Source organism: Andrena cerasifolii, chromosome 5, assembly GCF_050908995.1.
Source record: "Andrena cerasifolii isolate SP2316 chromosome 5, iyAndCera1_principal, whole genome shotgun sequence".
NCBI classification, from domain to species: Eukaryota; Metazoa; Arthropoda; class Insecta; order Hymenoptera; family Andrenidae; genus Andrena; species Andrena cerasifolii.
Genome location: NC_135122.1, coordinates 9,172,453 through 9,189,084, shown reverse-complemented (window position 1 = coordinate 9,189,084; position 16,632 = coordinate 9,172,453). Strand labels below are relative to the sequence as shown.

At 44.5% G+C, this 16,632-nt stretch overlaps 1 protein-coding gene across 1 annotated transcript; it reads left to right on the top strand.

The window, feature by feature from the left end:
* The first annotated feature begins 3,191 nt into the window (after positions 1 to 3,191).
* LOC143369015 (uncharacterized) lies at positions 3,192 to 15,894 on the top strand. Its single transcript, XM_076812370.1, has 2 exons — positions 3,192 to 3,466; positions 10,312 to 15,894. The coding sequence occupies exons 1-2, from the start codon at positions 3,452 to 3,454 to the stop codon at positions 13,498 to 13,500; spliced, it is 3,204 nt and encodes a 1,067-aa protein (XP_076668485.1). The 5' UTR covers positions 3,192 to 3,451; the 3' UTR covers positions 13,501 to 15,894.
* The last annotated feature ends 738 nt before the right edge of the window (positions 15,895 to 16,632 follow it).

Genomic DNA, 16,632 nt, shown 5'->3' with positions numbered 1-16,632 from the left:
CGGAAACGACGCACCGGCAATTACGTATCAATTCCCCTCTTGAAATTTTCATTCCGCTCGGAACGCGCGATCGGCCGTAATTTAAATAACGTCGGCAGCGGAAGGGCGAATATACCGTGTCTGGTAAATAAAAATGAAGCCGGGTGGGGGGGGGTTAAAAATCATGAGCGTCGAGGGAGAGAGAACGCGAGGCTGGACAATTAATTCCAGCACATGTCGCGCAACTAGCCACCCTTACCAGTGTTCTGCAGCGCGAGAGATTTCCGGCCGAAACAATTTTGTCGGCGGGCTCTTTCGTTATTTTCGGGCTTTTGCGCGGGCACAGGCAGGCCGGTGGCAGCGGTGTCGACAGGCCTTTGCAAAGTGTAACCCGCGAGGGGCGGCATTTTTCCGCTGAATTATTGATGCCAACGTAATGGACCTGAATGGGGCCGCGCAGATATACGCGCACCGCTTCATCTTGTATGCACGCGTCCGGAAGCCCCGCGCCACTCTCTTCTCTTCCCTGTCCGCAAAAACAGAGCGTCTTTAGAGCATGCACACAGTACACGGGGGCAGGATTAATTCAACTTCGTCCCTTGATGTCTGGGAAGCCTGTCTGAAAGCCGCGAACAGCGACGAGGATGGCGTTCCAACGGGAAAAGCTGGGGTAATTCCACGAGGAATCGATCAGATCTTGGAGTGAGTGCGAGGGATTTGAATGAAATTGCAGTATGACGTTGTCCACGCGATATTAGGGGGGGTTTAAGTCATCAGTTTTCATTTGGGGGGATATTGGTACTATTAAAAAAAAAAAAGGTTGAGATAATGGGGTTGATTGTTTGATAGGGTAGTTGGATTAGGTGTTTGTGATTGTGGCCGAACAGTTGGTGCTCAAAGTTGTTAAACAGCGTTGCAGATTGTTGGATGACGAGTTGCAGTTGCAATTACGATAACGCAGATCGTCTGAGTTTAGGGTACACACGTTTGGCGTGATTTTGACACACGAAATCTCGACTCCCACTTGTTTGGATTCGACTGGCAGCTCGAACGACTCGCGAAGCTGTGAAACAGGTCGCGTCTCTATTTCATTGTGCTCCGGTCTTCACTGAGAATTACATTACTATTGTACGATAATTAGCTGCTTCAACAGGAATTTAGTTAAACAGTGCGCCTCGGTTTGTAGGTCGCTATCAGCGCGATCCTTGCAATTAATTGTAAGGAATGAAATGTAATGAAGCTCTGTTTGCATCCCCGAATCCGTACTTCCACTTTTGATACGCTTCGAGAAAGCCTTCCTACGTTCTTCTAGAAATTTAGGCTCCTAGCTTTTTGTCATATTATAATTAACATTTTAATTATAAATCTCGAATTGTAGTATTGAAACTCGAAGTTTCTAAAATATGTTCATATCGTAATATACATCGTTAACATAACGTTCTACTTCATGTTTATTTTTATTCTAATAGACGAGACAACACGTAAAGAAGGCTTTCCTTTCATTTGCGGCAGTTTAACATTTTGAATACGTGCCTGTAACTTCGGTGACTAATTTATATATTACAGATTGATATTTTTTCACGATGTAATATTCTTCTTTTTTGTACAATATTGTAATTTCTAATTTTCCTTCCCCCTGTCGAGTGAAAATAACTAATTTCTACCATTGTTTGAATTTGTCTATTGGTTAAGCAGCTACAGCTCACGTTTCTGAAAATTTCAACATTTCATAATTCTGTCATTGTTTGCTTTCTTTCACGTTGCAGTACCCTGGTGGCGTGTCTCCAAAGATTCCCTTTAAATTGTAATAATTAGTTATTGCAATAGGAATTACAACAGCTGCGAGTTCCGCGATGCGTGCAAAATTCTATCGCATAGCGTACAATTTTTCTGTAGAAAGCCACGAAACGCATCTATCCATGCATGATTGGCTGAAGCTGACTGTGCACGGTAGCAGTTTAATATAAAAAGTCCTGCTGGTCATTATGATTCGTTAATCACATAGTAAATCTAGATGTAAGGAACTCGAACGACAGTTGGAGTCTTATTTTTACTCCTAGAAAGGTATTTTTCACTTTACAAATGCATTTTCAAGCATTATTTGCTAAACTTTTGGCAGTGAAAATGCCCTGAATTCACAATTTTCTCAAGTTATAATTTATTTCTTTATAACGGTGTAGTGAGAACAATTGAAACTCGGCAGATATTTTCATCTATCCATATACTACATGTGCAAAAAAATTGAAAATATTGGTCCGATTTCTTCAACATTATTTCAGCTGCTTTATCTGTCAAGATCGTCTCTTTCCATAAGAGTGCGTGTAAAATCAGTGAAAATTAAAATCGTTATTAACTCAGCAACCGTTTAGTGAATTCGTTTAAAATTTTTGGAGCACATCGGGAAGATTAAAAATAACAATCTCACAAACTTTCATCAACTTGGTACCATTTTGAAGATAGGTCCGATACACCCTTAAAGACAGAAGAATCTAATATCTACGTAAAAATATCCAAACCTGAGCCACAAAAACCCCCAACAAATTTACATACCTCCCAAATCCACTTGCATATTTCAAGTAAAATATGAGTGAAATCTATCCGACCATCAGTTAGAATCCACGCAACAAAGTGTTCAAACACCTCTGTACCATTCTGATAAAAAAGCAGGTACATAAAACCAACGTCCCCGGAACGTCTTCCCATGATCCCTATCAGACACGAATGTAATAGCAATTACGCTTGCAGCCGTAGTCCCGAGACAATCCATTCTAATTTCACGCGTGGTAAGATCATCGACGAGCATCATCGCCGGACCAATACTTCCGAGCGCATCTTTCCCGGTCGCGTCAGTGACAGGGCTAGCCTACTTTCTCTGCAAAGAGAATTTTTAACTGATGTGTGAGGGTACCCTCTCCCTGCCCTCTCATCCTGGACGTTGCCTCGACTCTCTCCCACCCCCTCCTTCCCTCTCACTTACTCTTCCTCTCCTTTTCTCTCTTTCTCCTTTCCTTTCTCTCGCTCCCTCTCTCCCCCCGGCATTTCACCGTCTCTCTTCATTTACTTCCCGTCCTCTAGCTCTCCTCTCTCGGTCCCTCGTTTCCTCGGTGTGCACGGCAAGCTCCGCCGAGAATTCCGACGACTGGTACCCCTCTCAGAGTCTATATAAGCCGAGTGCTCATACGAGACTGAGCATTTTTTGTGTTGGTAGCAAAGGAGTCGTCGGTCTCCGCCGACAAAAGGGGCAAACCGGCAGAGAAGTGTCACTCAGGATGGTGTGCGCGACGCGATACCAAAGATCCGTGTTCGATTAAAAGCCGAGAAGACGCCGTAGAACGGAGGGAACGGCAGCGCGACGTTCTCGTACCGAGTGGACGATAAAATTAAAACGAGCCGCGCGCCGAGACGCGAGAACCTCCTGCTAGTGCCGTTCGACATTTGTGCAAGTGTTCTTGGCGATTTACGCGCGTGAAACATGCTGCGAGGCAAGGTAGGTGATCGAGGATCTCCGCCGATCGTCGCTCGCGACGCGCCACCCCTAGTCACGTGAATTTTCTATTTCGCGGCCACTCGTCGCCGTGAACTTTGTAAACGCTTGTTGCGACGACGAGCCACGATTTCGAGGACGAGATACGATTCATCACGACGTTTCACAAATCGTTCGAGGTGATCAGGGTACTCAGCCGGCTGCGATTGCAGCGCGGATTCACGGTTCTGTTGCAATCCACCGGAAGAACTCGTCACGGGAATATCAATTTCGTTTTCGATGCAATTTTCTCTTAAAGGGAAACTCAGGAAAGTTGTTCTCGTAGAGTTGATCCGCGTGATTCGGCCTGTGGTGACGATTGCTTCCCTGAACCGAGCAGTGGTGCATGGAACCCATGCGCGAGCACGCATCTGTTGCTACCTGTTTTAAAATTAGTCGTAATTTCCAATGATTTATTAGAAAATTAGCTAGAATCATTTCTTTCGTTATTCAACTAAATGGAAGTCTACAAAATAAATTAGCCATAATGCAATGTTTTAGCGATGCTTTTACTAATACGTGTGTCCAGAATGGACAGGAATTTCGGTTATGATTTCTACCGTACAGTTGAACTTTTACTAGGTTTTGTGGCGTTAGTACCTATATTCAAGTTGAGTTATAACCTAGGCAGACCTAAATGTTTCTTTCACTGGACAATTACAATCGTTAGGCTAACCATTTACTCGCATTTCCTTCCGAAGGAGAATTTCGCATTAAAAATAGGTCGCGCACATTACGAAAAATGAGCACGATGCAGGCGCCACGAGTATGTCCATTACCGCTAATTACACAGCGACGATTCTGGAGCATAGATTAAATAATTACACGTTTCTCCCCGGCCCCTGATAACCGTTCATTCAGCGTTCCCTATTCTTAATTGGCCGTTCCGGTGCCATAAATCCCGAAAGATTACTCTCCCTTTCGGCAGACAACTGCCTGCATTATCATACACGTTATTAACTACGCGCTGCTCGGGCTAGTCTCACGAAAGGGGAACGAAACACCGTGTTTTCCATCTGTGTATCGAACGCGTGGAAGTATTATCCCCTTCAGCTCCATCGAAGCGCGACGGTGGTAAATAAAAGTGAAACAGTATAACGGCATGGATTACCGGAACCACCGTTCTGGCGTGAAAGTAAAATTTTTTTTGCCCATCGAATAAAATCGCGGGCAATGTTACGTTTCCTCGAGACACTGTTGCATCAACACGGTGGGAATAAGAAAACGGGATGAAAGTGGTCACCCTTTTTGCTGTACAATTACCTATGGCTGAAAGTGTAGAAAGTAGTGATTTTAATTTAACGTTGCTGTAATAGATCGATAATCGTGGACGTAAGAATGATGAAGCATTAGACGTGATTAGAGAAATTTGGTGATTTAAGGGTAATTGAAGAGTAAGTACTTGTAGAAAGCACTGTAAGTGCCAGAAATCAGATTCTAGAATATACCTAATATTGCCATTGGCAAGTAGATCATTTTCCTATAAAAAATTGTTTCTATTAATTTTGGCACTTACAGTGTTTTCTACAATTACAGAAATGCTGAATATTTGCTTTGACCAATTACGTGTAACTATGGAAGGTTATCTAAATGTTGCCTAGATTAATCAATTTCACCAGATCGAATGCATAAATTGACAATACACTAGTGTACAAAAATTCAATTGAGTTTATTCATTACTCGATTCTCCAGGGAAACTAGTTCTACAAAAAATTCAGCTGAAATGAATTTTTGTTTCCGGTACTCTTTATAAATAGCATTTCTGTAAACTGAAAACTGACGATACAACGTTACATTTCAAATTGAACACGAATGTGCAATTTCCGGTCTGATTCGCAAGCTAAAAGACGCATGTTTCGAACGTGATGTATATGGGATACCGTCAAAAAATTCGAAAATGCATTTTAAAATGCAAAACACAGAGGGAAGTTCCAGCAAACACGGTTCCGGGTATTTCTGGTTTCGAGATGTACGCTGCTTTCAATTCCAGCGTCAGTACATAGGTAGGGTAAAGGCAGGTAATATGGAACTTCGTAAAATTTCGAAGAAGAAATAACACTTCAGGCAATCGTGTATACTACTAGACACAATAGACGAAGATGCTGACAATTTTTTTACATTTGACGATGTAAATATGATTACGAATTAGTTCCTTCGTTCCTTCATGCCAGTTTTATTAAAAAAAAATAATAAATTCCCCTACTTTTGACAAGTTTTTGAAATCAGATGTTCTATATTACCTGCCTTTACCCCACTTTCCACCGCAGAGTGTGAGAAATATTTTGTAGAAAGGTACTTTCTGCAACAGTCATTCAAAATGGCTTTTATGCCTGTACCGCGAAACAGAAATAAAGCGAGGGGAATAATGCCTGCGTGTCAAATATAAAAACTGTGCAAAATCCATGGCCACGCATGATCTGCCTCGCGCACAAAAAGGTCCCCGATCCTTTCCAGTCCCCTGTTACATAATGCCCTGACATTTCAAGCATGGCCTTGCCCGCACCACAATAAACCGCATTTAGACAAATTCGTCATTCTAAAACCAGAATGTAATGGGTGTTTCCAAACAATCCGATTTCTTCCTTCAAAAGCTGTGTATTGGGGAATCGGCGAACGTTGAATGAAATTCCGCTGGAAAACGTCCCCCAACCCCCTCGAGAGGCGTTGCGCAAAATTACGCTTGCCACTTCGCCTCGACGGCGATTAAACGCGAAACAAGGTCCCTTTGCTTCCTCGATTGTCAATTCCAGTGCACAGTTTCTCACGGTATCAGGGATCTTCGCGCATGCAGCTCCCTTTCAGCGTTCTCGGCGCGATGGTCGGCTGGCTTTTTTTTTTCTCGGGGGCTTATCGATTTACAACGAAATCGAGAGTGCGCGTGGATCGGGGTGCCGGAAGCGGGGAGCACGTTCGCGCGGAGAAAAGTCGGCGTTTGCATGCGGAAGGAAGGGAAATAAATATCGGATTTTCCGGTGAATCGTATCGCTCGATAAGAAGTGACGGCTCCCAACCGCGTTACGTGCACTCGTTCTACGTGGCCCGAATCTATGACTATGCATGAAGGTGGTGTTCGACCTAGTCACAATCCGCCTGCATCAGTGCACTTAAGCGTGTGCCTATTCTGGCTGCCACCTACGTGTAAGCTATTGCGTGTACGCAACGGCACGGACTGAATCATGATAAGCGGACGTAACGTCAAAGGCGAATTGCTTGCAGGATATACGAGCTGTTGTTTTTTTTTTTTCAAATTGGGATAAGTCCACTGTTTCCTGTTTCGAGATATTTAATGTTTTGAATTTTACCAGATGTTACTAGTAATATTGTTAGGGACCAACAAAGTTATAAGTATTATATCTCTAGGGTCGTAGTGTGATTGAAATGGTACATGTGCAATTTTATTACGTGACCATTGCTTAATAGGGAAACGTTCCCAAACCGAAATTTTTATTCTGGTTTTAATGAATTTAATGCAAGGTGTAATTTCTTCTGTGCGGAAATTCACTCTGAAGGGGTGAAATAAACTTTGCCATAATAAACGAACATAAAAACTGAACAATTCCTATATTTAACCCTAGAATGCATAATGTGGGTATTCTATACCCCCTTGAATATTTATTTTCAGATTTCTGTCTTGTATACCTAATGAAATAGTTTCATGTGGCTTTGTGTATTCCTTCCTTGCAAATTCATGTCTGCAATAATGACAATAGAACAATATTTCTGGTGACTGGAGGTGAATTAATACGAGTTTTAGGGAAAACATTTCTGTAAATCTGTTTAACAACTATGTTTCTGTTGATTAGGGGGTTGTAATGTATCGAGTTTAATATTATTTCTAAGTAATAAAAAGAAGACATCGGTCTGTAGCTGAAACTATTTAAGCAGTTTTAACGCAGTTTTTTTTGGAAAATTCAAGTTACACTATTTTGAAAACAATGGCTCATATAAAAAAGAGTGAATATTTATTTGAAGCCATCCGTTAAGGAATTTTGGAAAAAGTTACGCTGGAATGATAAGAGGAAGAGAAGTGTTAGTTTTAATCAGAACTCGTAACATTCTGTATAAGATCAAGATAAGAAATAACGATTTGAAGCAACGTTTCAAGCTTTTATTACTGACAATGTGAGTTGGAAATGCAGAAAATAATCAATTATTTTATGTAAGTGGAATTTCTAGTGGTGAAATCGTTTCGTTACTTTCCATTTTAAATTTTTGTGAAAATATGATTGAGATAATACTTTTGAATGTTGAATAATCATCTTAAGTTAGTATTGCAGTAGTTTTTTAAACTGATAATTGTATTTGTTCGGTAAATTTGTCGTGTGACTTTCCAACATTTGCTCTGAATTGAAAAATTCGAAAGTTTTCTTAAAGTATATTACAATAGCTTCAGTTACGGGTACAGATTTAAAAATATATTCATTTTTCAAGAAATGGCGAACTTTGGAAGAAAAGGTACGAAAACTCAATGTGTTTTTTCAGTGTTAAGATTAGATTAACTATTCGATCAAAACACTTGTATGCTTAACTGTAGATAATTTTATTACGAATGGTCCCTGAAAGTTTCAAGTGAATCCGATAAAAATTGACTGAGTTATTAATCCGCCCAGTTTGAAAAATGCCGTTTCGAGATAATCGCGTTTAAAGTTTATGCAGAACTTACTTTCTCAATGGCTTCCAGCCTTTTGAACGTACTTCTACCTTCTTAAAAAAATAATATCGTGTTTTCAAGGACATCATATCTGTCATAATCAAAGATCTAACGATAAATACTTTATTATGAATGACAGCTAAGATCTACATACGTGACTGTGCTTTTGATAGCTTATCGATATTGACAAAATCGAGGACATAATTGTCCTATTAAAAAATATTGAGAAAACAATATCTGGAAAACATGTTAACAATACCTCGTATGAAATTAAAATGCTCAATGTGCACAAGCGAATGAATAAAATAATAGGATCGTAGAATGTAGAAATTTATAACGAAATCGGTGTCTCGTGACTGCTCATTTATTACTGTGTACTCTTCCACTGCACTTCTCGCGGATTCACTTGGGAGAAAGTGCAGCATATTATGTTAGCCTTGCATCTCGGTCATTGTGCCACTTAAGATTTCCAAGCACGGCTTCATGATGGCATTTACAACGTCAAACTTTTACGCGGTTTCATGGCTCCCTATTTGATATCATTTATTGTAGAACAACTAGTTGCTACGGTGGAATAGGGCATAGTGAATAATCGTCACCGTAAAAAGAGCGTAAACTTTTATCTTTTATTTCTGTCGTAACGTCTGGTAATATCCGAGAAAAAGCTTCTTACGGAGCTCTCAAGAACAAATCAGGAATTTCCATTTTGACTCGAGAAGTAGAGTAAGGAGAGTTTGGGAATCCAAATTCTAGTTTTGAGAAGGGGGAAATCGAAATTCGTGTTTTATGGATGGGGAAATCCAAATTTGAGCTTTGTGGAGGGGGAAATCGAATATTGTGTTTTGAAATCCCAATTTGAGTTTTGGGAGGAGGAATCCGAATTTGAGTTTTTAGGATAGGGAAATCCAAATTTGAGTTTTGTGAAGGGGAAATCAAAAATTGTGTTTTGAAATCTAAACTTGAGTTTTGAGAGGGGGGAATCCAAATTTGTGTCTTGAGGAGGGGGAAATCCAAATTTTAGTTTGAATCCCTTGCAAACTGAAATTCGAGTTTGAACTCTCTTTACGATACTATTGACTCGATAGTCTTTAAAAATTGCCTTCTGTAACGCTTTACTACCTTAATACTTTCATACGCATTAGCAGAGATGGTATCATAAACTCGGATGTTTTACACATTGTCTTAAATAAGCAATAAAGTGTTTCTTACACAGAATTATCTGAAATTAATTTGAGTAGACAGTGTAATACGTTTGTGTAGTTGATTTTCATACATTCCCTCGATAATGAGGCTTCAACTTTCGTTGGGTTCATATTTATCTTTTAGCAGGTGATTGTTTAACGTTACAGTTAGACGTGGCAGTAACAATGACACGTTCAAGAGAAAACGTGAATTTCTATTGTTGCCGTGTCGCGCGCCACTTTTGCAATTAACGCAATTATTCACGGGCGCATGCGTTTAATACGCGCAAGAGAGTGCATGCAGGTTCACATAATTTTCACATACCACGGGACGACTGCCTCATCTTGCGCCAGGCTCGCTTGTAAACTAGCTTAAAGTCTCTCACGGCCTTCAATAGGCGCCCGTAGATAATGCGTGCGACGCGAGCGAAACGTGTACGCGATACTGAGCTACACTTATGCTCCCGGCGAACTAATTAGAGCAAGGGATGGTGCTAGACCTGTTAGCTAACTCCCACACCAGGAAATTGTTGTAATTTTGCATTTGCCTCTGTACATAGCGGAGAAAAAGATTTCGGGGAAAGTACAGAAAGGCCATTTTGTTTAGAGGTTAGAGCAATGATTCTTTACTCTAGTTAAAAAAAAAAACCCGCAAGATTGAAGAACAATGTACGAACGAATCCTGGAAACTGTAAAGTCAAGGAATTATGAAACGAAGCGATGAATACTGTTTAGGAACATCGATGTCTTTCTTTGTAAAGCATTATGTTAGTACTGAGATTGTTATCACATTCTGGGCACACGTACTATTCTCCTTCGAATTATGAGTTGGTTATTTCTTAGTTATTTTATATAGAATTTTAAGTAAGTCCCCCATATAGAACGCAAAGAGAACGCACAGTTAAGCGACGCTTAATGCTGACATTGTTAATGCACGGATGCAGGGAAGTTGAAGGGAAGTCTGGTTCTGATTTTAGATGGCAATTACGATGCTGTGCATCCTGCTGATCGGACACCGTGCGCAGGCGGTGGTTAACAAGGCGCAGTCGCAGGGACCAGTTAACAGCGAGGAAGAGAAGCAGAACAAGGTTAAAGCTGATGAAAGGATAAGCAACTTGTACGGCCCACCATCCAACGATTACGGGCCTCCCCTAGGGTCAGACTTTAATGGGCCAGTGCCAGTCTATGGGCCGCCAGAACTAGTGGGTGATCAAGGACCAACGCCTATATACCCACCGCCACCCCCGGACGTACCACCACCACCCGTCTATGGGCCACCACTGTCTTCGTATGGCCCGCCACGAAATATCAAACTGCACCACGGCCCACCGAAACTATCTTTCGGCCCCCCCTTGTCCCCTCTGCCGCCAAAGCTGAGCTTCGGCTCGCTGAAATTTCACTACGGGCCGCCGAAGCAACACTACGGGCCACCCCTTTCATTGGCTTCGTTCAAACCGCCGAAATCTCAATACGGTCCACCACTGAAATTCACTTCTGCCCTGTCCAATCAATACGCAGCTGCAGCGTCTTCGAGCCACGGGCCAACGAAACCGGGACACGGACTTTCTATCCCCCTATCTTTGGACACATACGGTCCGCCACCTCAGAAACTCGCCGTTCAGTTCGTCTCGCAGCCGATCGACAATTATGGACCACCGCCACCGCCGCCAGCACTTTCGTCTGCAGCGAATGTTCAGTACGGTCCACCTGCTGCTGATCTCTATGGACCTCCTCCGCCCGGCCCCCCACCGGGCGTGCCAGCACCACCTACCCCGCCTGATATAAAGTACGACGGCTGGCAGCCCATCGCTGGTCTACCTGGCAACCACGGGCAGCCTGTTGAGAATTATGGACCGCCGCACAACGAGCAGAAAAATCTGGGAGGCTCTGTTGGCTTGCACGTAGCGCAAGCCACCTCGAGTGCCGTCGTTGATGATCCGAACGTGCCGAGCGATTCCTACGGTGTCCCGATACACAACCCCGATGCCCAGAACCTAAAGAGCTCCGTGCATTCCGCTGAGAATGATAACCACGGGTTACCGCCGCCACCGCTTCCCCAGTACGAGCCCTTCCACAACGAGAATCAAAACCCCCCGAAGAACAAGCCTGAGAAGATCCTGTCGGGTAACGTGAACCTGCAGTACGAAGTGCCGAAGGTCGAGCCACTTTCTATCGTAAAAACGGTAGGATTCGAGCTGCTGCCCACCTCTGCAGCGTTAACGCCAGACTTCAACGCAGGATCGCTATCAACCCTGAAATTACCAGTGCTCGATAGCGAGTCCCAGCTTTCTCTTGGGAACGGGGACGGTCACGCGCTTCAGAACTTGGGGAACGACTTATCGCTGTCACAAATATCAGTGAACGCGCTGTCTGGTAATTACGGCCCCCCACTGCCGAGTGTTTCCTTTGGAAAACTGAACTCCATTGAATCTGGGATACCTCTGCCGCCACCTCCACTGCTTGACTCGTACAGCTTGCCTCCTCTTTCTTCGTACTCGCCGAATGGTCCCTATCCAGCTGCCGAGGCAGGTCGAGCGACTGCGTTCTCTTCTTTTGGATTACACGGTGGCTCTCTTTATAAGCAGAACTTACATCATCATCGTTTTCATGGGGCTTACAGGCCCCCCTTATCCCCTCCTGGCACTTTAATACCACCCAGAAATCGCGAGCCAATTAAATTTAAAGAACTCATCCCCAGTGGACTTCTAACTAACCTGAACCGTTACATACCACCTCCAAGGCACCACGATTTAATCAAGTCGCCGAAGACTTATCTCCCTCCCCTGTCGTTCGCGCAGCAATTGCCCAGCCTTAGTTCTCCAATCGCCTTCAACGAGCTACCGGAAATCGGCTCGAATTCACCAATAGCAGCGCCCAACGCGCACTACGGCACGCCGCTGTCCTTCAGCGACTTCAACACCCCAGCGCCCGTCTTGACATACGGGGCGCCGAACTTCGGGCCTGCCTCTTCTTTCGTTTCAACCTCCGCTGGCCATGGAAACAATCTGTACAACGGCGTCAGCAACACCCTAACCACCACTTATGGCACTCCGATTGTAAGCACGCCGCTGTCGGTAGGCAGCGGTCACGACTGTGGTTTCCAACAGACAGGCAACGGTGGGCAGTACAGTTTCGAAGACCTTGGTACTCGCAACGCGGGCCTGGGAATTCATGCTCAAAGTTTCGCCTCCTCGGTGTCTGGCAGCCACTCTTTCTCCAGCGATCTGAATCAGAATTCGCTCCTCAGGGTGGAGCCACTGCAGAGCACCCTGGGTGTCACACCGTCCCTTGGTCAACTGACCCTACACACTCAGCCGACCACGAATCTGAAAGACAGCTATGGGCAACCAGTGGGAATTACCTACACTGCTCCTGACCACGCGGACAGCGTGTTATCCAGCGATCACAGCCAATCGTTCGAGGTCGCAAACGTACTCTCCGCCCCTCCGGCCAGCCCGTCCCAAGACACAGCGCAGCCCGACACTCAGTATCACCATGAAAGTGGGATAAGGGCTGAGGCACTGACTGCCAGTTTGACCGAGCAGGGATTCGGTCGGGCAAAGGACTTTGGCTCGAGCGCGGCCGATGCTAGTCAGTTTCTGAATACCCAGGAAGGCAGTGAGGCCCTGTCTATGGCGAAGGGACTGACGGCTCACGGGACGGGTGGGTTTGAGATTCAGGGATCCAAGGGGACGTACACGCTGCAGATCCAAGCCGCAGACGGAGGATTAGGAACGGAGAATTCAGATGGCAGCATCAGGCACGATCAGGTGCTGTCCAACGGGCTTCTGCAGGACATCCTGGCGGCCATCGAGCAGCCGGACCGGGGGCAGATACAGCTCCAAGGGCATCCGGAGGCGCAACCGCTGCAGCACGTCTACAGCGATCTGCAGCATGCTGGAAACATCGATGTTCCTAAAGGGCATTACATCACAGTGGACGATGGCGCGCAGAAAGACGTGGAGGAATTGGTCGGCCATGCCAGCGAGAGGAACGAGGCCGAATTAAATGAAGCGGAGTCTACGAAAAAGGACGCCGTTGCACTCTTCTTCAATAATCAATACGGTGATTCGAAGAAGGAGACGAGGTCAGTAGCAAAAAGCGAGAAGGTGGCCGCGGCTCCCCCCAAGGATGGCGAAAGCGCGAGCAAAGCGAAGTCCTCTTAAATTATTCCACGTGATTCATCCATCCTTCATAGCCACTGACCACTTTTCTTGGCCTATTTATGATAATTTATGTACCGATCGAGAGACTCCTGTGTTTTCTTTATTGTGAGGTTTGCCGAGAATTCAACGCGTCGCCATTCCCGGCGATTCTTTCCATTCTCCAGCGAAAATCCCCTTGTACGGAACATAGGTACTATTTATAAGTTCCTTGATACTGCTCCGCTGCCAATCGAGAAGAGCGAATTCTTCAACGTCGCCCCGACGGATTTCTCGAGAAAATTTCGGACCGTAATGACGCTCGATTAAGTACGGCGAATTATAGTGCTGCATCTTGTAAAGAGACCCGGGGACGTCCACGCAACGCGACAATTACAATTGCGCCACTTCTGTTATTATCGTTCTAAAAATCCGCGATTAAAGGGAGGACGTTACCATTTGCGTAACTGCTTCCATTCCCCGCCGCCAGCCAGCGAAAGTGATAATTGCTTCTTGCTCAATGTATCGATTATCGCCGGTCGTGGACGGCTACGAAGCGGAGGAGCGCCCGTTTTCTCGCGGAGTACTCTTCCCCTTGCGAATTCGCGAATCACACGGGCCAGGAAACGCTGGAGTCTTTCGCGTGAACAGGTTACACGGCTTGGGAGACGGGTATCGTAGCTTAATTGCAATACAGCAAGGATCCAAAGTCCTCGAGTGCTCTTGTGCTCGTCGACGAGCAGGGCCATTCGACGGCCTTTTCGCTTGGGAACTCTTCGCCGTCTGGAGAGCTTCCACGTGAACGAAAGCGAGTAAAGGTATCGGAGTGATCGCTTTCGGGTCGCCGGGCAACCGTGTCACGGCCACCCGCGAGCGTCTCACGTGAGGCGACGGGACACGGAATCGCCGCTTTTGGCGCGCTCGATTGACGCATCGGCACCCAAGGCGGCGAGCATCCGCGGATTTTGCAACGCTCATCCAGGTCATTGGGTTACGAATCGCTCGCTCTACGCGGCGCTGCGCGGCTAGAGCGGCCGGTCGGGGAAACTTTCATCGGCGGTTCGAGGCGCGGTCAAACGATCGTCGGCCCCTCAGCGCCTCCACATCCTTAACCTTCATTGAGGCGAAAGTTCAGAATCTCGTCTAACTGCTTCGGCTAAGGATCGCCGGCCTTTCGCGGCAATCTCGTTCCCGGAGTGAAATGCATCGGCTCGGCGCTCCGCGGCCGTTTGCGCGCGATACATACGGTTCTGCGTACCTTTTGCGACGACAACAGGCAGATACGCACACATCTAGTCCGCTGCTCTCCATGGTATACAATACTCTAGTTGTACACATAAGGGGAAACACGTTTCCAGCCGAAAGTCACGTGTCGGCAGACTTATGGAACCTCTGCGGGGTGTTCGTGGGCAGGTATAATGAATAGCAGGACCATATTAATACACTTGATTCGGTCTTCAAACGATAGACACATTCCCGAAAAATGAAAAAAATCCGAAAAATGGTACCCAGACCATAAAAGCTAGTAAAAATCACACGACAAACCAATTAGGATTAATTAAAAGCAATTTCCTATGAAAATAAGTACGAATATTTTTCCTTAGAATTGAAATTAAGTAGAGATTTTTTAGAAGGCAAACTTATCGGACCGCGTTAATTCAAAATCGTTTAGAGACAGAATTAAGTGTACCACATATTCAGGGTTAAAGTTCGATACAACGGAAATTCCAACAAGTCGTTCGCGATGAAGATGCGGTCTTGTTCTGCTGACTCGTTTCTGCGTAGAAAGTAACGTTTAAAATAGCATTGTAGCTGTTTCATAGCACAGCTAGAGAGTCTTTAGAAGGGAAAGCATTTAAAGGTGCAAGCATCGAAAGATGCACGAGTCGACCCTGTATAAAGGGACAGTAAACCCTGTCGCCCGACACGTTGATAACCGCCGCGATCACAAGCAGAAATATAACTGGCCAGAAATATAGGTAATAAAACGTTAACGCGTTCCTGTGCACGCTGGCGCGCTCATCGACGACGATAGAGCCGTCGTTGCGTATCGCCGTGCGCGCATTCCGCATTCCAAGTAATCTTAAACTTCTTGTACTTTTATGGCGCTGCCTGGCAAATGGTTATGCATAACTCGGTGTATCGCGGATACGTAAAACTAAGTAATGCGTACAAGCGCAAGGGGCGCTTATTGTTAAGGAATACGCAGCGCCGACGCTGCCAAGCCATAAAACACGTCGACTCGCTCTCCTAACTCGTAGACACTTTCATCTCTTCTTTTTTTTTATATAGATTTATTTATTATTATGTACGCTAAGTCGTGGAACTCGTTGAACGCAGCGTGCGTGTGACTCTGTATTTTTTTATGTACGTATGAAGGTGTGTTAAGCCTGTAAATATATGATCTATTTGTAAGTAGACGGCTAATTTGATTCTCAGCTTCCCTCTGATTATTGCCTTCCTTTTTGGGTATGTCGGAACTCCTTCATTTAGAACGTTTAAAGGGGTAGGTTACCCTCAACAGCCCAAAATCAGGCTCTTCATCAAACGCATGTTCGGAAGTAATAAATGAATATAGAGATAATTTTTGTTTTAATTTTTAATCGTCATTTCGTTGACTTCAATGCAGAAAATGAAATTTTTAAATATATTTACAGGGAAAGAAGTTATGAATATAAATGTGAGAGCGTGTACGCGATGCACCGTTTGATGGTGAACGCGATTCCGGACAGGTGAATTATCTAAAACGCAAAGTAAAGGCATTTTTAGAATCTGTAAGACAGTTTCCATCTTGTGTCGGAAGCAAAATTTTGATAAACAAATTAATAGAATTTTTATGTTGGTGTATATGATTTTATCCTTTTTTTTGTAGGAAAAATATTTTTTTTCTTTTTTTTTTAAGAATTTATATTGAAAATGTGCTCCCGGCACATTGTGGGGAATAGTTCCGTGCACCTCCCTGTAAATTTTCAGTAAAATCGTTGGAGCGGTTTTCGAGATTTTATGTTCACCGTTTTGGAAAACGTGGTTTCTGGGAAATCGTGTTTAAAGTTGGACATGCAGTTTTGTCGTTATCCGATCTCATGTACAGACTCGTACATTTTTTACTGTAATTCCTTCAATTTTTGGAATTTCGGGGCTCGGTTGCGCTTAAAA